The sequence below is a fragment of the Cyanistes caeruleus genome, chromosome 14 (assembly GCF_971803275.1).
Source record: "Cyanistes caeruleus chromosome 14, bCyaCae1.hap1.1, whole genome shotgun sequence".
Taxonomy (NCBI): domain Eukaryota; kingdom Metazoa; phylum Chordata; class Aves; order Passeriformes; family Paridae; genus Cyanistes; species Cyanistes caeruleus.
In genome coordinates, this window is record NC_141714.1 from 14039671 (window position 1) to 14065050 (window position 25380).

At 41.5% G+C, this 25380-nt stretch overlaps 1 protein-coding gene across 1 annotated transcript in view; it reads left to right on the forward strand.

Moving 5' to 3' along the window:
* Positions 1-25380, forward strand: part of MSN (moesin) — a 41375-nt gene that overhangs the window by 1606 nt on the left and 14389 nt on the right. The window contains exon 2 of the mRNA XM_086850460.1: positions 20945-21028. Coding sequence (XP_086706586.1) covers positions 20945-21028 — 84 coding nt within the window. The remainder of the gene's footprint in view (positions 1-20944; positions 21029-25380) is intronic.

Consider the following 25380-nt stretch of genomic DNA (forward strand, 5'->3'; position numbering starts at 1 on the left):
AGATAGAGGAATGCAAGTGTTTGGTGTAATGCTTTGTATTGCACACCGAAGGTTCTACAGAAAGCTGTTCCAGTGTCTGTGCCTCTCGCAGTACAGAGCTGCAGGCCTGCTGCTGTATCAGCCTGTGGTTTTCTGCCCCATCTGCTCTAGTTACAGACCCAACTGAAATAATATTTGAAACATTATTTCTTGATCTTTGGTGTGCAGGAACAGGATATGCTGGCATAACTGTGTAATCAGTTCTTCATGTGAAGTATACATGACTACTAGTGTGCTAGCTTAAGATTTGTTAATAGCTGCTTAATTAACAAAACAGTAAAATGCAAGAGACTTTTCTGAATCAAGGAAAAAAATCAAAGTCAAACGTGGGTGAAACCTAGGCAGTTAGATGCAGGTTTATGTGGGCTTCATCACAAAAATAAATCCATTGTGAAGAAGACAGATGGAGGAAATGTTCTAGGCAACAGCTCTGGCTGGGCAGGAAAAGCATTTGTGTCAAAACTACTTGGTTGGTAGCTCTTATCATTCATCTCACCAGGCTTACAGAAACATGCTGCTGCGTGGCTTAAGCAGCAAAACCTGTTGAGTTCTGGGTCTCTACACCTCCTTAAGCTCGGCTAAATGTTAGCACATGTAGCTGGAGATTTCCATTTTGTTTTGTGAGGTTTGCTGTGAGTGACACTAGGCTGTGTGGCACTATTAATAAGAATCCAAGATTAACTCTGGTAACCTTTGAACTAGTGCACATGATTTGCTGTTGTGACATGTAATGGGAGGGTTTGGTTGCTGGAGGCTTTGTAGGCTGTGTAGAAAGTCCATCATGCATCAGCCTGCTGATCCTGCCATGCTCTCAACAGGAAACCTTCACTGTTTTATTTAGTGATACAACTCTGGTTTAAATATTTGGTGTTCTGTAAAGTTTGTGAAGTGTGAGCAGTTAAAGCACACACCAGAAAGGGCATATAATTCCCCCTGTGCTTTGCATTGCCGAGAGTAGAAATAGTTGAGTGCTAAAAATGAGTCGTCTGACTGAGGAGTGCAAAGCTGCTGTATCAGGATTCATTGACTATTTTGCCTCTGCATGTGCTTACTCTGTGGCTTTGTGAATGGATTGGCCACTGAAGGTGAAACATGAGCACTCATCACATGTGAGGTGTGCACTCGACAATCTTGTCTGAGGACTTGGCAGTTCTGTTTCAGGTAACACAGTCTTCACTCATTGTAGAGATAAGGTTTTGATCAAAGTTAGTCCTGTGAATAAAGAAAGTTTTAGGACGTAACAAGGGAAAAGGTACCAGTCCAATCTTTATTATACCTTAGATTGAAGCTAAATGTAGAAGTAGTTATTAGGATCTTTAGGGACCCCGTCTGTATGAATTGATGGCCCTAATTCCCAGCAGGACTTGAAAGCTTTTTTTCCCTGTTGTTATTTGGAACTTCAAGGTTCTGGTTAGAAGAAAAGCAACTGAGAGATTGAGGTGTCCATCAAGAGAACCCTCTGGTTAATTAGTTTCTTGTGTATAGCTACTTGCTACCAAATGCTGCAACAAGATGGCAACTATGAGCAGAATGCTACACGTGTTTGTGTGATAGTTTTTCTTCTTTTTCTTTTTTTCCTCTTGTGGAATTTGCCTGATCTCTTGAGGGGGGAAGGCATACTGATGAAAACTGTGACCTTAATAGATGAGCTTTTCTCTCTTGATCCTATTGTGCTATGAAGGAACTCTAGAAGCATTCTAGATGCATCCTGTCTTATTTCATGACAGACCCATTGGTCATATCTCTTCTTTTCCTCACTCAGTACTTGGGAATCTTGGTGACACTGATCCAAGTTTAACATGTGTGCTAACTTGTTAGGCAAGCTTAATCCATTATATATTTCTTCTAATGCCATCAGATATCTGACTTGCTGTAAAGAGGTGTGTTTGAATGCTCCCAAAGACCTTCCTTTATACAGAAATGTTCCCCCTGTTTGTCATTTTCAGCTTACTTTGTACTTCAGATGCAACAATAGCTAAAACATTCTGCATTTACAGTGGAAACTGTAAATTCAGGTAAACTACTGAAACTGGTAAGCAGTGAATTATCTGTAGCTGTATACCATGGGACTTTGCAAAACAGGAAAGGCCTTTACACCCTAACTTGTATTGTATTTAACAGCTTGGTTGCTAGGTTCTGCAAGAATAGCTAGGTTTTACTTCATGTCAGATGAAGCAATTGAGCCTGCCAGTGAGCAAAAGCTTCTGTTTGGTACTTTTAGGCCTTCTATATTAAAGTTAAACAGGGATTTTTAAAATACACCACTGATGATGAACAAACACTCACTTTGTTTTTGCATACTAGTGAAATCTTCCTTTCTCTGCTTATGGCAAACCCTGAGCCTGACTGGGTAAAACCTATCAGTTTTAGTGGTTTTACACTGTTGTGAGCAAGAGCTGTTCCAAGTGCCTGATCTGAATTGGTAGTCTTGATCCAGTTTACAAAACTTCAAGATGACAGTGTTACGTCTAAGAGTGCTTACCATACATGAGGTTTTAGAAGATTAAACGTCTTAGTTGAGTCCTTTAATTTTTTGTAGTCTTGATTTGAGCAAGAAGCAGGTTGGTGATGTGCAGCCAATAAAAGGGGGCCAAGGAGAGCTTTAGGTCTGCTGCTTCAGCTGTAAGAATCCTACAGGAAACAGGGTGTTCTCTTCTCAGGGGTTCACCATCACTCGCTTCTTGCAAATATCCTGTCACCATAACGTTTACAATGAGCATCTTTCTTAAACCTTCAGGGCATTGTAGCCCTTTCCTTGGGGTGATTCTACTTTGATTAGTCACCCCTGAAGTTTAATTACAATTCTTGCTTTTCTCTTGAGGATGGTTCATAAGATGTCTTAATACGGACTCCTTTATTTTGAAAGGAAATGGCATGTCTGCCTCTAGAGGAAACTTGCTTCAGTTGTTTTATGTATGATGTCTACTCTGAAGTGAAATTCTCCTCAGAAGGCTCACTAAGTGCCTAGTAGCTGCTTGAAAGACTGATGAACTGAAACTGAAGGATTCAAATACGCAGTGCTTGTGCCACTGGGTGTGCCGGGGGAGAGCTCCCTGCTGGGGCTGCTGGCCTGGCCACTGATCCCTGCAGATCAGTGGCTGCTCCACAGAGAAGCCCCTCTTCCTCCCCAGAGCTGCCTCTGGCTCTGCTCCAGGGTATGAAGGAAACTGACTAAAAGCTTCCTCTGGCTGCGTCACCTCCTGGACTCTTTCCTGGCTCGGTGCAGCTCAAGCAACCTTATTTGGCTGACTTCATTTATTATTTTTTTTCCCTTTCTGTGCAGCAAGAGGGCCTCCCTGAATTTGCACAATAAAGCTGTTATCTGTGCTTAATCACTGTTCTGAGAACTACAATGGGGTTTGTTTGAAAAGAGCTCCAAAATTCAACTCCTTGGATCTCTTGTTATTCTCGTGTATTTTTTCCCTTTTGTCTGTTTGCTGAGTGATTCTACCAGAAACCTCCAGAGAGGAGTGTCTGCTGTTGTAGTCACACTACAGGAAAAGAGGAAATCTCTCTCTACCCAGGAATAATCCAGGGCAATTAACTGATGTAAATTAAGAGCAATAGTAAGCAGCTAGTTAATTGCTTGCTTTTTCCTAGGGGTATTTGGGAACAGCGGTTATTTGCATAGTGCAGCCAATAATACTGAATTAAGAGTTTGTTTTTATCCCATCTGAAACTTCCAAACTAGGCTGAAGTCTCTAGGTTGATGGAAGGCTGCTGTTTCAAGCACATCTCTTTGTAACATTCCTGTGGCTGTTTCTAGGTGGAGCATTGAAGTGTTTGGGAAGTTGTGGGCATAAAACCCACCCTTCTGAGCCCAGTAGCTAATGCTGACTCTTAAGGTAGTGTTTAGAGCAAATACTTGGTGGGGAGGTAGGAAGAGACAGTCACTGGCAGGCTTGGTGGTTATAAGACCACAGGATCATCTACAACTTCTTGGGGGTTTGGAACCTGAAATTGCAGAGGTTTGGGCCTTATATTGACAAGACACAATTATGGCTGCAGCCACTGTGGCTATCAATAGGTAGGTGATCTAGTGCTGCTTCCTTCCTGTGCAGCTGTGAAAGGATATATTCACTTCGATGAATGTGTGATCCTCCACTGCAGTACTGGGGCAGTCAAACTCCTCACCTTGGTGTAGCAGCTTGTTGAACTTAAATGGGGGGAAAAAACACCCTTTGAAGATGTTTTTAAAGGCATGACTCCCGCAGAATGCTTTTTCCTAGCTGTTCTAACATCTCTGAAGCTTCTGTGTTTGTTTTTAGGAACCTATTGAAAAATACAAGCTGTGGATGAAAGAATGCTGACCAGTTCTCATCCTATTGCCAGGCTAAGGAATAGGAGTACTTGGCCATGCTAAGCCTCTTTGCCTTTGGCTGTTGCTGGTTGATGAATAGCTATGGACAAGGGCACAGAAGTGCACTAAAGGAGGAAAGAATGAAAAAGCTGTGAATCTGATCAGCTCTGTATAGAGAAACATGTAATTAGGCAAGAGTGAGGTGATGGACTAGAAGGGGGAAAAGACACTCCTTTCTCTGCCAGCTGGGATTTTGTGTAGAGTGAAATGAAACCACAGAAGAGTTCAGAAAGAATACCTGAAACAGTGAATTAAGTGCCATGGTATTCATGGTCCAGCCTGAGCTGTATTATTGCAAAATTCTAGTTCTCTTTGTCAGCTTGTTTGTTTCCTAGAGGAAGGCTTCTCAGGAGACAGGATTTTACTGTTCTGGAGTGTGAATACTGTAAAAACTTGTTTGTTTTATTTTTCATTGTCTCTATTTTTTTTTTTTTTGGTGGGGGCAGTGGGGCTGTTAAATTGATATTGGAGAATTTTGCATGCAACATACTGGTGAACAGTTATTCTGCCTTCCTATGTTCTTGAGGCGGAATCATAGAATCAGTTTGGTTGAAAAAGACCTTTAAGTTTGAATCCAGCTGTAAACTGATGACTTTCTGCAACCACAAGCCATTCTTGTCTGTCTGTATACCACTGATTTGTAGTAGTCTCCTTTGTAGGCCCTTATCAGAGCATTTTTTTCCTCTCTTGATTAGGAATCACTTGTGGTGAAGTGACTTAGTACAGGAAAAACCTGCTATTGCAATCTGAACAATCACTTAGTCACAACATTTAATAAATGTATTTGGTTTTATATATCATGGGCTAATAAAGCATGGAATTCTAGGCTAACTAATGGAATTCTGGGCTTTTTCCTTGCCCTGGTGTTTCAATTGTACTGTACAGTTGAAAAGCTATGGCAAGGAAAAAGCCCGGAATTCCATTGTGCATTGTTACAGTGCAAAAACTGAACTGCCAGAGAAATTATTAGGATGAAATTAGGAAATTATTAGGAGAAATTAGGATGAAGTGTCAGGATGCTTGGTATCTTCCATCCCCCAGAGGTGTGACTTTTCATTCATTCAGTCTCTAAGAATATAAATATGGCATAGGTTTTATTTTTTTAATTCACTTTTCCAGAACAATATATTCAGAGAGTAAAAAAAAAAAAAAAAAAAAAGCTCATCTATATGCTAAATGTCTTTAGCTTTTTAGGCAATTTTCTGGATGGACAAGAGGGTTTTGGTTGTGTATAATTTTTTTTATCTGTTAAAATCCAGAACTTGATATCTTCCTGATTATTGTAGTCTACAGGACTTGCATAATGTCAGCAAATGATTCTGAAAGCCACTGTAAGAAATAAGGCAGTTCCACTGCTGACAAATTCAAGCAATATCAGGTTTCCCAGTAAAAAAAGTGGTAATGTAAAACCCACACAATACTTGGTGGTCCCATACATCTTTTTACATAGAAAGAATCCTACTAGTCCTGTTAGTTAGAAGTGATAGAGAAGCAGGGATTTGTACATATGTATTAAAAGTCAGGGTTTGCTTACAGATCATTAAGCAGACACTTTAATGAAGATAACCTCTTTAGATTGGTTGTTTTTGCTGTGTTTGATGCCCCCCAGGGTGTGTTTTACCCTCTTGTCTACAAGGGCACAGTGCTGGCTCTTTTGAGCCTGCTGCTGATCAGATCCCTTTCTGCAGGGCTGCTCTCCTCTCCCACTTTGGGCTTGTGCCTGGTATTGCTCTGTTCCACGTGCAGGATCTGGCATTTGTTTTTTTTTTTTAAATTTTATGCCACTGATCAGTCATGCTCTGATTTACCTAGATGCCTTTGCAAGACCTCGTGTCCCTTGAGAGAGTCAACAGCACACCCAGTGCTGTACTGTCAGCACCTTTGCTCATCCAGCTCCTGCAATCCAAATCCTTGACAAAAATATGGAGCCACACCGGCCCCGTTACGGAGACCTGGGGAATGTCACTGGTGACTGATTTCCAGCCAGACACAGCCCCATTCCCTGCAGCCCTCTGAGCCCTGCTGCCACTGGTTCTTCATCCAGCACACTTTGAACTTCCTTATCTTGCAGCTGAACAACTTGGCCAGAAGGATGCTGTGAAAAGCAGTATCAAAAGCTTTACTAAAATACTGAAAAACTAAATGACCTCTCCTTCATCCATTGAGTGGGTGACCTTATTGTAGAAGGATTCCAAATTAGTTACAGCTTTCTCTTCATGAGCCCATGCTGGCTGTGCCTGATGATTGCGTTGTCTTTTAAACGCTTTAATATCCTTTAAATGCCTTTCAGTAGCACCCAGTAACTTGGTAAATTTAATTGCTGCTAAGACAGTTCTTCAAGAAAGCAAAATTGCCTGGAAAGCTGGAAAGATTGAAAGAAACTTGCTTATAGCACAGCAAAGACAATAGAATACTCGGTGTCTGAGCAATAAAAACATGCAGTATTGTGACATGTTTGGTTTGGTGTATGGTTTATGTGTGTTTTATTTTGTTTTTAAAATCAGCAAAGTTGTCCTTTAGGGATGTCACTAGATTATATTACTCATTGTATTCATATGTTCCTCGAAGTTTTGACAGGAGTCATTAATGGAGACACTGCACAGCAGTCATAAGAAGGGGGTTGCTTCTCTAGTGTGTTGCTTGTTACTACTGTATGTTACATCCAAATGTTAAAAAATGTCTGTGGTCTGTGAGATGAGATTGAAAGCTTAAGCCTCAGTAACTGTTTTACCAACATCTGTTTATTTCATTTGTTCCTATGTGTATCTCAATATTAAGGAACTGTAAAACTGCTTTTGAAAAAGTGAGTGATTAACTTCATTTGTTTTTTTGGATAGACAATGAAAGCTTTAACTGAGACATGTTGAATCCAATGTCTGTCCATATTCTGTGTTCTGTGGCTACAGTTCTCCTCCTACAGTGAAAAATCAGGATCTGAGCTTGCCTGAAGTTGAGAAAGCTGGCTTCTTCTGTTACTGAAAATGTGCTGCTTGAGCAACTGGATTTTTGTTGCAGTATCTGTAATTTTCACTAAGGCACCCTTAACATGTGAATTTGTTTGCATTGGTGAAATACTGGAAGCAGAGAGCAGTAAAATGATTATGTTCTATCACTTCACTATTCGCAGTCCCCTAGACAACCAGAAGCTGCTGTAGGAACTGTTAGACATGACTGCTCATTTTGTGAGCTGACTCAAAATACTGGTAATTTGAACAATGGAGTCAGAAAAGACTAGAATTACTAAAAATGTCAAGAAGCTCCAAGACCATGGTTGGGACTGTGGAAGGCTTGAAGAGGTTTTTTATTCAACACCATAAAATGCTTTATCACTAAGCCAAGAAAACATTTTGATAAGTGATGTCTTAGTCCTTCAGCCTGCAGCTCCATTGTGCTGATTTTGTTACAGAAGCTGGACTGTAACTTATTCTTTGCTGTAATACTGAGGTGACATACTTTCTTTTTTGCTATGCTTACACTTGAAAAACTTGAGGAAACCCTCTTAGCTGAAATTGGTATTGAAAAAACCCAAGTATTGACTTAATATTTTTTGGTTTGCTTAAAACACTAAACTGCACCTGAAATTGATAGTATTCTGACCCAGCCATGACAAACTGGGAAGCAGAAAGTTCCTGAAAATTAATTTTCTCACTCTGCTTGTAATGGCTTGCTGCTGCATGTGTCTTGGGCTTTGTGAAATGTATAGACACCAATGTCTTCTGCACTGAACACCTCTGTACTCTGTGTTGGCAGCCATACATGCAGAAGTGCAAATCTCAAAAAAACCCCAACTTAGGGCTTTTTTTCCCTTTATCTTGCTCTGTGGTTTGTTACTACCATGTCAAATTGAAGGGTGACTGCAAGAGGCAATGCAATGTATTATGCTCAGTTGGAATACCTTTTTGCAAATCCAGCAGTTTAAGGTAGAGATCTGGTTTTGAAAAGGGGTCCATGTCAGCATTTTCAGCTCTAAGAATATATCAGTATAGCAGTGCTGTCTTGAACCTACCAAAAGAACAAATAGAAGGACTAAATAACTTCCAAATCACTGAAAGATCAGACCAGTCTGAACAGTACTTGCTTCAGCATCATGCACAGGAAATACAATGCTTATCTTTGTGTTTGTTCTGACAAATTCTAAAAAATCAAGTGAAAATCTGACAGAAGGCTGTCCTGCTCCTTTGCTGCTTCAAGTTCTGACAGATTTAATACATAGGCTTTGCTGCTTGCTCTGTACTTGATTCACCTCTGTGCAGTCTCTTCTGCCCCTAAGCATCAAATGTACCTTAGTCAGAGATGACCAGCAACTTCTCCCATGGCTAAGTTTTCAATGTCTTTAATATTGGAAAAAAATGCTTGGTGAGTGTCTCTTTCTCTCTAGAACATCTTGGACTATATGCTGCATTGCTCTGTCAAGTTTCTCCTTCTCTTATTACAAATAGCTTTGTGCAAATGCTCTGGACTCAGAAAAGTTGGGCATAGAGGACTTTCCCTAATTAACTGTTTTTACTGTATTCTAATGACAGCTTTGATTTGGCAGTTGGGAAGGATTTAAAAATAATTGTGATTTGAGAGGATTCAGATAGTCTTCTAAATCAAGTGATTTTGCTGGTCTCCTATTCCTTTAGAGAAAGATGGGTGGTTAAATTCATTAATGTGGATCTATCCATTTCTACAACAATCCTGAGTGGGAGTAATTAGCTGCTCTTACTGCTCCCAGTGTTCTGGAGAAGTGCAGTTAGGGGTAAGATATCTGAACGCAGGAGCATTGAAGGAGGAGCCCCTGACTTGGATCAAAGTTGAATTAATGTCTGCCAACCCTATGCTGCTGTACCTTAGCATATGGAAAAACCTGAAAACATAAAGCAACCCTACACAGCAGGTCTGAGTAAGAGATAAATCCTCAAGCTGACTTCTGAATATTCTCTGCAGAAGGCTGGTTTTCAGGCTCCCTGCCTCTCCTTTGTCTAATGTGTTTTACTGTTTGCGTTTTTAGGCTATCTCTGCATGTATGTTGACCTGTTCAGGAGATGTACTCTGCATCTGGCTATTTATCTTCCTACTACCCAGTTGAGTTTCTCAGTTTTGACCTGCAGCTTTAGGAAAACCACTAACAGTTTAGCTTTATCTGCATGTTTGGCTGCATAAAGATGATCCATAACACCTCTGTAGAGGAGAATCAAGGATCAAGATACTGAAACTGCAATTCATGTAAGGAAATTACTCTTGCCTAGTTGAAACAAAAAGTCTGTTTATGTTAATAAATATTATTTGGCCACTGACATTCCTGGGCATTCAGCAATGTCTTCATCAATGCACCTAGGTCTCAGGTGTTAGTTGAAGTTTATCAGGCTTTCTTTCTGAAATAGCCCAATTTCAAACAGTGTATTTCAAAAAGTGTATGAATGTGAACCCGAAAACGTGGATTTAATTGCAGCCTTGAATGAACTAAATTAACTTGGTTGATTGTCTGAGAGCTTTGACAGTTTGCTGCCACTGTAAAGTTTTGCATCAGTTCTGTTCTGAAGTTCAACAAAAAAATGGGGTTAATGGCATTTATATATGTGGCTCGATGGTAAATCTCACCAAGGGTTTGTGTATCAGAGGTGTCAGAGTTGCTGCAAGGGATAAAGCAGGTATTCCTGGGAGTGAGAAATAAGAGTGGTTCAACAGTTTGGTCCATCTTGCCCAGTTGTACCCAAAAAAGCCATTTTGCCCTTTCTCTTCTATGGCCTGTAGCAGTGCCCCTGTGTAAATGTAGTGAACAGAACCAAAAAAAAATTATTCTGCTAGAGAAAATAACAGAAGAGTTATTCCCACCCTGATCCATCCTTTTGAATTCCTGCTTGTGGTGTAATTGTGGAGTACAAGAATGAACCCAGAGAGGTGACTCGGAGGGTGCAGGTTGTTCAGGATGGCTTCCCATGGTGGTGGATACAGACATTGCATGTGCTGGCACTGCTCTCCTCAGCTCCTGTGCCCCTGCAGGATCCTTGTGGGACATGAGGTTCTGTGTCATGGTGGTGTAGCTACTCTCCTCTGTATTAGGAGAGCTCAAATGCTAGAACTAGATGGAGCTTAAAATAACAAAGAATACTTCAGCAATTCACAATCTGGTCTTTTATAAACTGTGGACAGTTCAAACAGAATTATTTAAAATCTAAAATAGGTCAGTGGTAGGGAAGCAAATATGGGTGGGGAAACTGAATATTAAAAAGAAGTGTAGAACTGAGCCATTTAGGGGAAATCCTGTGTTTTAGGGAACTATGACCTAAATAGATATGAAAATGCAGCCAGCCTAAATGAGACCCTGTACTGAAAGGAAGTTGCAGGATTTGTCTAGCGTGCTGGAAATGATAAAGCTGAAAATCACAGGATGATGAAACAGCTTTAGCTCATACTTGACTGTGCATGTAGTTAAATTTGGAGGGATGGCTCATAGTCTGGGCAGTCAGATCCCACAGTAAGACTGTGTTCTAGCTCCTAGAAGTCTGGCCATTGTTCAGAGGTTCAGTGAGGGCTGTGAGCTGGCCAAGAACTTGATGTGCCACACCCAGGCCATGCTCTGGGTGTCTAGAACAGGCAGCCCTGTGTTCAGCTCCCCTCTCTGTAATAGAGCTAAAGTGCTAGGAATCTCTTAGTTGAAGGACAGAGAGAAGCACGTGGAACAGATAAGCTTGCTGTGACTTTTTATCTAAATGTGAGGCTTTTAGAAGGAAGAGCTTGGCCACAGCAGTTATCCTCATGCTTTTTTCCCTGTGGAAAGTGTCTTTAGTGATTAGCAGAGTGTTGGAGTGTAGCAAATTTTATTTGCCCTTGATTCCAAGTTACCTCTGAAATGATTCTTAACTGCAGGTGAATTTAGAGACCTTTACATAGGTAAATACATGAGTATTGAGTCTATTAGCTCATGAACCTCAAGGTTCACATGTGATGCCTCAATGCAGGTCACACTTGTCTTGTTAGCATCCTGTCTTGATCTTGTTTTGAGCTCCTTCCAGCAAAGTAGGTGCTTGTGATTTTGGCAGACATTCACTGGATGCTATGTTTGGAAAGCTCATTGGCTTTTTGGGAACATATCTTGGCTCCCAGTCTTGACTGATCAGCCCCTCCAACTGTCTTTGCAACTGTTAAAAGGTTCTGGGGGATTCCCTGTCCTTGGCTTGAGGATGGAAGGGGAAGAAGTGGACTAAGGGGAGGTTGGGGTGGGGAAGAAAGTTGCCTTCTAAGAGCCTTCTCAGAAAATCTGAAGTGCCTCTGATGGTGGTAGGGAGTGCAGTGACTGTTTTGTTGGTCAAGTGACTGCAGTCACAGCCAGGATCATAACACCTTTGTGCAGTGTTCAACATAAGGGAGGTGGCACAAAACACTTGTTTGTAACCTGTGAGTGGGATTGCCTGGGAGGAGCACACAATAGTGTGAGGAATGTCACCCATACCACTGCTGGCATTCAAACATGCCCACTGCCTGCTAACTGCCCTTAGGTTGAGGAGCTTTAGCAAGGGATATGGTTAAGCTCTGGCATGTGAAGTACAACTGCCAACCCTACTCTAAGTGTGCAGAGCCCATAATAGGTGTGTATATTTCTCCAGAGAAAAGTTCTTCTAGCAGGCACAAAAAAAAAAAAAAAGTGTTTACAAAACAAGCAACCTCCCCAAAACAAAACCCAAAGATGCACAGATTGTAAAAGCTGAATGATGGCAACTGCATGTTACTAGATTTTGCTTTAAGTTTTACCTCCTGATCCAGATGTTTGGAAAAGGGGTTGGGGATTTTCCCCATGGTATTTTAATTTCCTTCTGGGTTTTGACTAGTAAAGGATGTTCTCTCTAAGCAGGTCAAACAACAGATATAAAAATAGCTATTCCAAGGGCTTCTTCAAACTGACTCTAAAGAAACAGAAAATGGCAAAGTTAATTACTTGGAACAGCTACAGGAAAGCAAAGGGAGGTGCATGAATAATCTATTTATGGAAAAGGAAATGGCAAAAATAGAGGAATTGATCTATTGCACAAGGTTGGGAGTAAGTACTGCACTTAGAGGCATACAAGTATCTGGTCTTGACTGTAAATGTGGGGATCCACCCATGGCTACTTCTACTGGCTTAGTACTCTCATCTTGCAACTCCTTTCCTCTAAGTGAAATTTTTTGCCCTCTAGAGAGGATGGAAAGCTGCTAGTAGCCATGGTGTTCAAACATCGTTGGTGGGATGTGAGTGGCTGAAAAGTAAAGAATTGCATTTAAGTAGCTTTAACCTGGAGACATCATTAATGATTTTGGAAGCCAGATTCTGTGGGCAGTAGGGGAATTTTAACAATAGTTTTGAATTGATAGCTTTGTAGTAGCCTTTGTAAAGTAGAACCTTCATTCCTGAAAAGGAATCAAATCACTGATTAAATTGGGTAAATGATACCTCTGGAGTTCTAAAATGTGGAGTTGTCCTGCCCTATGGAGCCAGCACTGGCACAGCCCTGGCTGTGCAGTGTTTTGAGTGTGTGCTTGCTGGTGCTAATGAAACAAGGCACCTCCAGAGCAGTGAACATTGATTGTGAGACACTGCAAAGCTGGGGCAGGGTGGGTGAGTGAAGGCATCTAAAGTAAGGCAACTGCAAACAACAGACCCTTTGCATGAGGAGCAGGCTTTTTTGAAGTTTTTTTGTGAACGCTGTGAATGTGGTTTGAAGGAGACCTCATTTTTTAGAGAAACTGTCCTTGAGGGTAATAAATCTGATTCTCCATCATTCGAGGGAAAAAAGGAATCTGTAATTTATATAAGGGTGTCTGAAGTAGACTCCCTGGCTTGATATGAATAACTGATCTCTGGACTGACAAACGTGTCCTGCAAGGATGATCCCCTCCAACTCCACTTAGTGATGCTGTGCTCAGGCCTCTCTGAGTACCAGGTATCAGTCACGTGCAAAGCAAGACTTTAACAGGAAGGTACCTGTGGCTTCTCACACTTGATCTTGAGAACCAGATAAAAAAACACAGCAAAATATTGCTGTGTTGCTGTGCTCTGTAGAGATTGCCTTTTCAATGGCAGCAACTGTCTTCAAGGAAACGGATTTTTTAAAAAAAATTTTAAATGGGAGCATTCCTGATTACCCCTTGCTGTACGGAAGAATTTTATTTTTCTTCTCATCACTGTGAGATAAGAAGTACAAATTAACACAGGAATATTTTGAGATTAACAATCAAACAAATACACCAGGGCTCTGACACTAAAGAATTGAGAGGGTTTGTATTAGAAGAAATCACTTGGTTTCCTTTTTTAAAACTGACTGCTTTAGCATTATATATTGTAGCAGATTTTTAGTTACAGACACAGACAGAGAGAGAGAATATTCTGAGTTTGAAGGGACCCACAAAGATCAAGTCCAGATATCAAGTGAATGATGTGTATGGAGATTGAAACTGCAGCTGTGGATGTTATTAGCACCATGCTCTAATCAACTGAGCTGATCTCGTTAATCACCTCAATCAGTTTCTTGTCTTTTCTCAAGGATAAGGTTAAGTTTTCAACCACTGGATGCCATGACTTTTATAAACCTTGTTCGAAAACTCCTATGGAAATGCAGTTGGAATGGGCACAGAATTGGCTTATTTTGAACCCCTTTGTTAGGTAAAGCAGAAATCCTCTGCTCTTCCAAGCTCTGCATAGGAAAGATTATCTTTTTTATGGCTGATGTGATGTAACTATGTTTCCCCCCTACCCAGTGTTTGTAAATTGGTGCTATGAAGGTGAGTTTTGCTGGAAGCTATGGGCAAGCACTGGCAGCATCCCTTGGTGTCTCTGCTGCGGTGAGGTACTAAATGCCACAGATGACACAGAGCAGGTCTGCCCAGACACTGCTTCTTCCACCCTTTCTTAGGTGCTGCTGCCTCCAGCCTTCTCCATCCAGGTTTTGCAGACAGACTTCTGAAAGCTGTGAACTTTCTTGGTCTTGCTGGCTGGTGCTCTGGCCTGCTTCCTCTTCCTGTCCTCAGCAGTGTGGCTCCTGAAGCTGTGTGGGTGCTGTGGTTCATTGCCTACACGAGCAATCTTGTCTTGCTGTGGATGAAGAGCAGTTGCTGCTGGTGGGGGTACAGCTCTGGTGTGACTGTGCTCAGGTGTGGCTCCACAGCAGCTTTGGTATCTGAGCTGGCCTGCTGCTCTGGTCCTTCACAAGGAAGGCATAAGACCATGTGAGCACAAATTTTGTTAGATTTAGCCTGAATTCTTCCCTGACCAGGCCTGCTGTTGCTCACAAGAGAGGTTTGTGAAGCTGGGTAGTAGCAACTACCCCTTCACTGCTCTCTGTCTTCAGGCTCCCTGCTAAAGTCATTAGAGATGCTTTAAAAGATGCATTCCTGCTACAGGCTGTACTTAGGTACCAAAAGAAAGCCACATACTCTATAGAATGTAAGTCCTGCTTCTGGCTGACTGGTACCAGAAGTACCATGACAAGTTTCTCCTTGGGAGGTAGCTTTATTCAAATGTGGGGTGGGATGAGATGCCTTGATTTACTGTGTGGCCTGTGCTCCAGTCAAATGGGAAGTGCTGTGTCCCCAGCAGAGCAGGATGGGGCTGGTGGAGAGAGCTGGGAGGCTCCCAGGAGCTGCTGGGAGGGTTAACCTCTCTCTGGTGTCTGCAGTGCAGTGCCTAGGGTGTCCCTGCTGCTGTTCTGTTCCCTGATGGGCTTAGAGGTATGAAAAGGCCCTTTAAGACTGGTGGAAGGGGGCTTGGTTAATTAAGTGTAATCCTTTGAGAAATTGCAAGCGCTTTCACATGACCTGATCCCAGCCTCACCCTGACACAGAGGGCCCAGGGCTGTTTCGGCAGGGTGCTGGCACTCGGGAAGGAGCCAGATGTCTGTGAGTATGGCTGATGCTGGAGGTGTGGGGCATCACCTCTGATTCCTCTCCAAGGCAATGCAGAGCTCTGCTGTCCTCACTGAGCAGTGTGGTGGGAAGGGAAGTGCAGCACTGCGGAGTGCTCGTACTGCAGAATCCACCTGCGCACTCCGAGGAACAGTGGGACACTTCTTGTTAAACTTGCCATATTGCTGCTAATCTTGCTAAAAGCCAAAAATGGGCAGATCTTTAGATTATTGAGGTGCTTTTTGGGATCTTAGTTCATGCAGCTCCAGCTGGATTTGATGGGCTTCCCAGGTCAGACCTGTTGGAACTGATGCATGATATTGGGCTGGTATTTTTACATGGAGTAACTGCTGGGTAAACTGGTGCTTTTCAGTGCAGAGGCTATAAAAGTTGGTCTGGAATTTCTTTTTAATTGAGCTTGCTTCTGTTGCCAGTCAAATTTGCAATAAAGTATAAGTTTTCCCTATGTTATATTCTCCAGAAATAGTCCACTTGGTGGCTTGAAGCTGGGAAGCAGGGAATATCTGAAGCTCGGAGCCTCCGGCCCAGCAGGGTATAACAGCTTCCTTGCACACAGGAAATGCAGGGAGGAAAGAAGCTTTAGCTCAGGGTCAGGGTTTTGTAGAGGTCGATATTCTGTTGTGCTGACTCCACTTATTATTCTGACATGAATTTCCTAGTACTCTATTCCTGTCTCAGCTTATGACAAACAGAACTGTCTTTTCTACCTCTCATGCTGCTCAATGCACTGGGGCATTAGCACAAGCAATACATCCGTTACTGAGCGTGACAGCATCAGCCTTTCCTGTTTGTCCTGCCGTATGCAGTTACACATTTTCATCTCAGGAAGTTGTTATAGCACACTACTAGGAGGACTTATTTCCAGACCTGGAAGATACCTGACAATTACTGCTGATAGTAAAATTTATTTGGAATCACAGTGAGGCAGAAAGGGATATTTGAAGGTACATAGGCAATTTTAAAATACCTGGAAAGATGCTGCAGATAGGTGCCTGGTACCACTGTCTATGATGTGTGTCTCTTGTAGACTGCTGAACACCATGGGAGGAGGGGGGCAGTGGTGGCATGTGCCTTCAGAAAGCTTTTGCTGGTTTCTTTGGCTGCAGCTGCTCTGGGGGTGGAAGAGTATCTCTTCCATGCAAGAGCTTCTGTCTGTGCAGGAGTTATCACACTTGACAATACTGTCCTTGGCAGCAGGAAGCTCTTTAATGTGCTCTGGCAGTGGCAAGCTTTAGCAGTGCTTAGACTGGTGGAACCATGGTAATTCCCCAAATAGAGAAGAGGAAGGGTTGCTAGTTTTCCATCTCTTTCCTGTAGCTGTTATGAAAGAAATCAGTCAAATATGGGCACTTTTCTGGGCATGTTTTTTAAATTTGGTGAATATAAATTTGCCTGTTGGAATGTGATAGTTGAATGTTCTTGCAATGTGCAAAAGAGCATCTGGAAGCATTTCTTATAGTGTTACTAGCTGTTTGTATGAGAGCATATTAAATGATGATGGAAAGACAAAAAACTATTTAGAGGCCACCTACTGGAATAAACTTCTGTTACTTTATGATCCAAGTAGAATTTAGAGAGTTGCAAATACTTGTATGCTGCAGTGGGTGTATTATAAATGCTGTGATGAATAAATTCAATTAATTGGTTTAAACACAGTTTGAGTACAAATTACTGCCTTAGGATAGTATTTTTGATAAATCTGTTGATGAAAACCTTCTTAAAACACCTCCCAAGGGTTGAAAGGTTGATTGATGTTTAGTAACTGAATATTTGGAATAGTAGGGTAGTATACTTGGGGATGAGTACTGCCACTAGACCTTGTGATTGAATCACTGGTGTCCATTGTCTTTTTCTTGCATATCTCTCAGCACAGTGCACCTTACCTGTCTGGACTGACAGAGCTAAGCTTGTATATGCTCAACAGTCCAAGTCAGATACCTTATTGACATTCTTGTCCATTTGCAACCCAAATTATAAGCATGCCGAGGCTTATGCCAGCCCTCAAACCTTATTAGATGGTTTAGAAATACAAAACCTAATAGCTTAATGCTGGTGAATCTTGAGGCTTTTCTTAGAATAAACAGTGGTAGTAAACTAGATAGATAAATGGCTTAACAGTGCTTTGGCAGGGTAACTCTCAAGAAATGAAGCAAATGAGTCTAAATTATGATGGGTCTGCATAGCACTGGCTTTGCTTTGTTATAGCATTTTTATTCCAAAGTGTAACATTTGTGTTGGTCAGTACTTAGCTATGAATACCTCAGTAAAGTGGTTTTACTTAAAGAGAGACTTCAAATGAATGAGGAGGAAGAAGGTAAACATGCAGTGCCTGGCACATAGTTGTCTGGTGGAGATTATAGCAGTCTGTAGATCTCTTCTTGCAGCTTGTTGGAGCTGCAGGCAGAGAGCATTGAGATCAGTACCTCCCACCACCTGGAATGGTAGAAACCTCCCTTTGAGCCAGCTGCTGTGAACTGGAAAAACAAAACCACCCTGGCTTGGTAGCATATGGGGAAAAAAATGCCTTTGTGTGTTGTTTTCACACCAACGAGCCTTAACAAAGCTCAATTTTATAGCAAACTAGCTTCTCAGCCAAGTATTAAATTACCACTGATGGTTCAAACTAGCTAATGGTTAAAATGTCAGTGGCCCAGGCCAGGATGTGCTCGTTCTGCTGACAGCTCACAGCAGTGTGCTGTTGAATGTGTTAAAACCCTGTTCAGCTTGGGGAAACAGCACTACCGGGGTGTGGCTGTCCAAGCACAAACCTGTTTCCTGTGCTATCTCTGCTTCTGCTCTCTTAGAGCAGGCTCCTGGGGGTGGGGAAATGTGTAAATCTTCCTACTGAATGTACTAATTGAAGAATAATATCGGGTCAGATAGCTTAAGGGCATTTAAGTGACTGACAGTGAGGGAATTCTGCTGGTTCCAGCATGGGACCTTATTTTACTGTGCTAACAAATATGTGAGTCTTAATAAATATTCTGCATGAAGTATGGGGTTACTGCAGCAGCTTTACTTTAAATGTTAAAGTGTGATTTGTTCTAATAGCTCTAAGAGCTATTTAAGCATAAGTTGCAAAGAGGTTCCACAGATGTTTCTGTTTTCTGGTGCTCAGATATTTGCCCCTTAATCACCTATGCACATGGTATCAGATAAGAGTAGCTACTTTGTTTTGTCCATAAACAATGGAGCAAAGACTTAATTTCTTTCATGGTAGCTGATACATTAATGCTTTAGGTGAACAGGAAATACTTCAAAGCTAACAAAATGTAAGGTGTAACTTAATGGCTCATTTCATGTAACCCCTCTTATATGTGAATGTAGTTTATGGAGAGCTTTGCTGTCACTGGTGGCTGTGCTGGGTGAATCAGGCTTACATGCCAATGTCTTTCTGCTAGAAGAGTCTGCTTCCAAGTGTAAGTAGCAAAGCTGTTTTGGGGAGCATTCGGCCCTTCTAGGAAGTGGCCAGATTCTTGTTTCACGAAAGCACCATGAAATTAGCCCATTGTCAAGGTCTAGGATTCAAAGAGAATAATTTTGGGAAGGTGTACACTATGAGAACATAGGGCATCTATATGCTATTGAAAGCTGCTAATTAAAACAAGAAAACCTTCATTCTTACGAGTTTAGGCCATTTGTGCTTTCCTTGCTACTTCTGTGGGATGGTTTTGCCTTAGTTTGATATTGTGTCAGAAGGTTTAGAGGGCTTCAAAACCAACTTGTTTCTGATGTACTTGGTCATGATATCTTTGTTCTGGTAATGTCTAAATAGCATTCCTTTTGCATGAAACAGCCAGAAGTTCAACTTGTGTGTACTTCAGCTTAGCCATGCTAAGCCTACCTTTAACCTTACAGAATTTTCAGCTTAACGTAAAACAAGAAAACCTTTAGGTTCATCTCAAGAGGATCTCAAGTACAAAATAGTGGTGTGCCTAGTCTGAAGCAGGCTTTCTGGGAAACCTCAAAAAGTGTTTGTTATCCTTAATGGTCTCTTTTGGGCACTTACCTAGATTGAACTAGCATTTCTTGATTGTTGGGGAAAAAAACAACCCTGGTTCTTGTTCTCTTGCATGGTTTCTTAGTGAGCAAGATGTGAAATCTGTACATATTTTTGGTAGAAATACAGGAATTAGAGCTGTCTGTGATCATATTGGTATTATGTGGTTCCTTGAATATTTCTCTGCTTACTCTTGCTTTTTTTGGTCTCCTGTGTCATGCAGTTAGCTTATAGTCCAAATATGACTTTGAGTTGTTCTTAAAGCTGTTCACAGTGTAATTCCCTCCACCCCTCACCACTGGAAGTCTGGTGGAGTGTACTAATAGGATTGATTGCACTGGAGAGCAAAAAAATCAGGATTTGTTGATCTCAGGTAAATGACTGTTGGCAAGAGAGAGAACTGTTAGTGCAAGGTCTGTGTGCTGGGGTTTGGTGCATTGTGTGTATCTTGTCTGTTCAATTTCAAGCCTTGAACCTTTGATGGAAAAATACTTTAAATAAAACTGTTTTAATATGTACAGCTTGTGTTCAAAAACTGTGAAGTATCTTTACCTTTTCCAGTTGATAGGCCTGCAAATAGAATTAGATTCTCAGGCAGCTTGATGTACTCACAGACCTCACTTATGCCTAAAGTTAAGGCATCTGCTTTCAGGTCAGGGCTCTTTCTGTTTAACCCCAAACATCTAAATCATGTTTCCTAGTAATTATCAGGAGTTTTGAATGGGCTCAGCAGTGTTTTACACTAGCAACTGAGGTGAAATGTCCCTGCTGTTTAACCTGCCCCATGAGAAGTGAAAGGTGTGGGTATGTCTTCCTGCTTCTGTGGGATGAGGCTGCAAACTCCCTTGCTGCAGTTCCTTGCCACTTTCATGCCACAAGTGAAAATGTGATGGTGAGAAATTCCTGTCAAAATAGTGCATCATATAACATTTCTTCTGGAAGACCAAGTCTTGCATCTAAGGCTAGTATAGTCATGGAATCTTGATTGCAATTTCAAATAACACCTAAACAATTTCTTGTTTTTAGAAGTCTTTAATCTCTCTGATAGAATTGGAAAGCAATATTGGCAGCTCTGCTGCTATGGAAAGTGTTCTCATGTTCAGCATGCAACCTTTCTGTCTTAGCCTGTGAGGGCATCCTTGCATGCTGTCTTCTTCACACCCACAGCCCTTGGAGCATGTCAGGGATTGTGCCTTATAACTTCTCCAAGTACTCACAAAGACTGGAAATGTGTCATTAATATTGACCAGCCTCCTGTGGCAGACTGAGTTGTTAATGCTTCTGGGAACTTCCTTGATATTCACCCTTCAAACAAAAGGGTTGGATGTCTTCTTGTGTGCACCAAGGTTTGGAACATCTCTGCTTTTGTGAAAGACACCAGAATGTTCTGCTCTGGGAATTAAACTTTGTAAGATGTAAATGGATCTCATGTGTGTCAGTACACGTGGATATTTGTGGGACCAGAGAGGATAAAAACACTTCAAAAGTAATATTCTTTAGGAAAATTGTGGGTACCATGCTGGCAGAACAGATGATTTTGTGACTGCTGGCAGTGAAGTTCCTGGAGACTTGAGAGGTTCCTGGTCCTGGGCAGCAGTGCTTGTTTTTGTTATTGGGTAGCATCACTTAGAGCATGTGTTGTAATGATGCATTTTTCTGTCTTCCAGATCAGTGTGCGTGTTACCACCATGGATGCTGAGCTGGAGTTTGCCATCCAGCCCAACACCACAGGGAAGCAACTCTTTGATCAGGTAAGCCATAGAGGTGCAGAAGATATAAAGTTGATAAAGGCATTGTCATTCTATTGAGGCAACAACAAATAATTTCTAAAGGACTTCAAAGGTTGAGTATCACTATATGTAATAGCTTCAAGAGAATTCAGCACAATAAGAAATTGTACTTTTTTTCCAAAACTACCACATTTTTTAATCTCCAAGATTGCTTTAAGAGCTATTACTTCTGATTAAATTACTAACTGAATTTGTGCTATGGTTCATAATAATGGCAATTGGAAAGCAGTAGATAACTGCAGTCTTTGTAAGAAAAGTCTTATGGGAGGCCTAGTAAGCTATTTTTGGTTGACTTACCTGCAAGCATTGTGTAGTTGATTCCAAAGGGTAGTTGGTACCTAAACCAGGAGAGGCTTAGCTTCGAATGCTGCTGCAACCTTTAAGTGCAGGTGAAGTGATATTCTGTACTCCCATCAGGCCCTGGGGAAACGTTGGGCAGTGGTGTACCATTCTGTGCTGGGCTGTCTGCAGGGGTACTTCAGCCTTCCCCTGCTTTCCCTGGGCAGGCAAATTTCCTGCTGCTTTGGCCCAAACAGAAGCAGGGAGGTGTGTACAGCCCAAAGTTGGAGCAGCAGAGGACAGACATTATCAGCTGCAGTGGGTGAAGCTTTGACAGACTCCTCTGTGTTTCTCTGCTGTAATTGGCCATGGATTTGCTCCTTGGAGAAAAATTGGAACAGTAAATTCATAGCTCAAAGATATGCAAATTGAATCTTGGACTAATGACAAGATGAGGGAACTGCCAGACCAGATATGTCAGAGATTTGGGTGTGGTTCAGTAGAGCTAAGCACTCTGGGGTCAGCTCTACATGGTACTTATCATAATGAAGAGAGAAAATTAAGGGCTGATTCACCCATTGAAGTCAGCTATTTCATTTGGGGCCAGCAAATATACTTTATATTATATTTTTATATATTTTTTTCAGATCTTTAACCACAAACTACTGTTTTCTCTTGTACTCAGCTGGATGATTCAACACTAGATGATATATTGCTCTTTGCAGCCCAGCCCTGAAATGGAGTGAGATCCAAAGCTCTAGTGAAAGAGCATCCTTTCATAATGGGAGAAGTAAAAAGGCTTTCAAAAAAGTTCTGAATTGCAGTGTAGCTCTCAGCTGTCTATATCTTACTATGTAGTAGCTCCTGCATATTTTAGCCCTGTGTGGTCTCAGATCTGACAGGTCTGCATTGATAAAAGTGAAAGCCAAGTTCTGTCCAGAATCCATGTGTGCAACATGGAACTCTGCCAGAGTTGGCTCATGAGAGTGTTTGCTAATGAAGCTGTCCCCAAGTTCATCAAAAAATGTACTGGTTTTTTTGTGTTTTGTTTTTAGTTTGTTTTTTTTTAAGGGAGTGTTCTTCATGTGGATGTTTCCCTTGATTATTTTTCAATATCTGGCTTCTGCTATTATCCAAGCAAAGCACCAAGTGCTGAGAAACAATACTACTCACATCAGTAATATTTTTAATCTGCACATGATATTTTCAGTCCTAGGTCATCTGTGGCTTCTGCTGCAAACTGACATTGCTAGCAGACTTGGGCTTCATCAGTTTGTCTCTGAGAAGCATCCATTCATGTTTCCAATATAGCAGCTCTTCATGTCTAGCAATTGATTTCACTCCTTTTTCAGGCTCTTGGACAGCTGTGGGTTTTCCTCCCTTCAGTGTATTTCACACAGCACCTGTCTAAACAGAAGTTTTGTTTTGCTTTTTCCACAGTAAACACTTTGCCAAGGGAGAAAACAAGTGCTGTTGCAGAACTGAGTTTCTAAGTTGAGGCAGTGCTTACTTCACCTAAATTGGATTGTAGGTGAAGCTGGAAATGGGGAGGGGAAAAAAGTGTCTGAAGCTAGTTTTAAACATTTCTTATTTCTAAAAGGTTTGGTTGACGTAAAATTTGCTCGCTTTAGGAAAGGGATGGACCTCTAAATGTATTATCAGCTGTTAGAGTATCTTTCACATGACTGAGCTGTTTGTGGGTATTGGTTCCTGAGTCCAGTGCTGCTGTCCCTGCTGACACTGTGACTGCTCTCTGGCTGGTCATTGTTCACTCTGCCTCAGTTTCTATCCTTAGCTTGTCTGGGGTCCTGTGATGGGGTGCATAAGAACAAAGTTACTTCTGTTTCTTCTCTAGCTCCCTTAAGCCATGCTGTGCCCCTGGACTTGATAATGTAGTATTTTCTGCATGATGCTGGTTCAGAAAAAATATCTGCTTTCATCAGTGCTTTTTTGAGGGAAGAGAGAGCTCCTCTGCAAAGCAGACCTATGATTTTGCTGTTGTAAGACATTGACTTCTGGTGTGAAACCTGATTTTTGACTCTTGTACAGAAAAAATTTAAGATATCCAGCATCTTTTTGCCCTGGGGTGCCCTTTCATTTTGAGCTATCAGTTCTGAGTTAAGCAAGAAGGAAGCTGCAAAGCATTGCCAAGCTTCTTTAGCTGCATGGCTGCCTTAGTGCAATCTGCTGGCTTTGCTCAGTAGCATTTAGGCAGTATTTATTTTCACCTGTTGTGTATAAAGGTAGATAAATGTATTCATTATGCCACACATGATCTTGGCCCACTCTAAATAGGATTCAGAAGATTTTGGAAAGCTTGTAGTTAGGTTTTAGCTTAATGAGGAGAAAATCATTTGAGTCTAAAGTTCCATATTAATAATATGTGAATGAGCATGAGGTAGAAATGTTCCTGTGTTCCTCTTTCCTGCTTGGTTAAATTTCAAAGTGAATTTTTGTAGTGACAGAACAATGCAGGTGCCTCACTGCTTTGTCAGAAGTGGTTTCTGCCCCAAAGTAGCTGGCTGTAGAAATACCACTGAACATGTGCAGCAACATCATCATTTATACTAGACCTGTTCCTATTCCCTAATCTTGTAACTGTACAGCTTTAGCTTAAATATCCCAGGCTTGTGTAAACCTGGATTAAATGAGACAGGATTGTATTGTCTGCTTTCTGCAGCTTTGCTGATGTACCTCAGCATCAGCTGCTGAACTCCAGTGCTTACTGACTTGCTAGCAAGAACTGTAACTTTGCTCCTATTCCTCAGCTGCCAGTGGTGGATTAAAAGAAGAGCTCAAGGATGAGCATGTCAGGGGTGCTGCTTATCCCATAGGCCTGATTACTTCCCAGGTACCTTGAAATATTGCTTTCCTAGGGATGCAGTGCACAGGCACTATAACTGTGATAGCTGCTTGTTTTCCTCTTTTGACCCTTTTCTGTACTGGACTGAGATGCAGCTGGTCTGGAGAGCAGTCAGTAAAACAAAGCAGTGCTTTGCATTGCATGTCTTCTACACATCAAAGATTACTCTGCTGCCTGGTGAAACTAGTTACTTGTTGCTGTGGACAGATTTGAAATCTAATCTTTTGCCTCTCAAACCTCCTTTTTTTTGGGTAAATTGATTCTAGATTGAATCACTGATCATCCAATCTCCTTAAAGGTGATTTCTGTCCAATTAAGAGCCATGAAGGCAAGTCACAGGTTAAAGAAAATGTGACATGAGAAACTTCAGTAGCTGTCACTTCAGACTTAAAAAACGTGTGGTTAACCTTCTGAAGAAGCTTTTCCTTATTATTGTGAACTTTTGGAATAAAAACTTAGCTTGTAATAGAAAAGTGCACTTATCTATGAATTAAAATATAACAATAAGCATCTCTTTGCACACTTTAAACCTGATCACTGATGCTGTATTTTTTGTTCAGCATTAAGTCTTCCACATAGTAGAATGTGTGTTGGGAGGTATTTTTGTTTCATTTTCCTTTTAATTCTTAAGGTTTTTTCAGATTTCATGAAGAGACAGATCTCCTAAGATTCTGAGTTTGTGTGCCCTGGCTTATCTTGCCTTGCTTTTCTATCTGCATGGTCACCGAGGCAGTTATGCAGCTAGAAACCTTGGTAATGCTTAGCAGCTTCCTTCTTGCTTATCTGCTGCAGTGAATTTAGTGGTTTTGTAGAGTACCACTTTGTCAGACTTCTTTCATGTCTGCTTAAGCTTACAGCACAGGGCTGATCAAACCCCTCTTGAATTTTGAGTAACTCCATCTGAGTTGAGCTGTGTTTGGAATAAAAGTGGTTGGTTTCTCATGACCTGCAATCTAAGCTTTTTGAGGAGGGAAAGTGTAAGAAAAATCTTTGGCCTTGGTAAGGTCCTACCTATAGTGTTTAAACAGAGGAAATGGCTCTGGAACATTTAATCCAGTAGGTGAAAGCACTGAAACCAAAACTCACTAAGGTACTTTCAGGGCAAGTCTCAGGACAGTGGCTGGTTGCCCCAGCAAACCCCACAAGTCTTGTTCCTGTTGTGAAGCCTTGT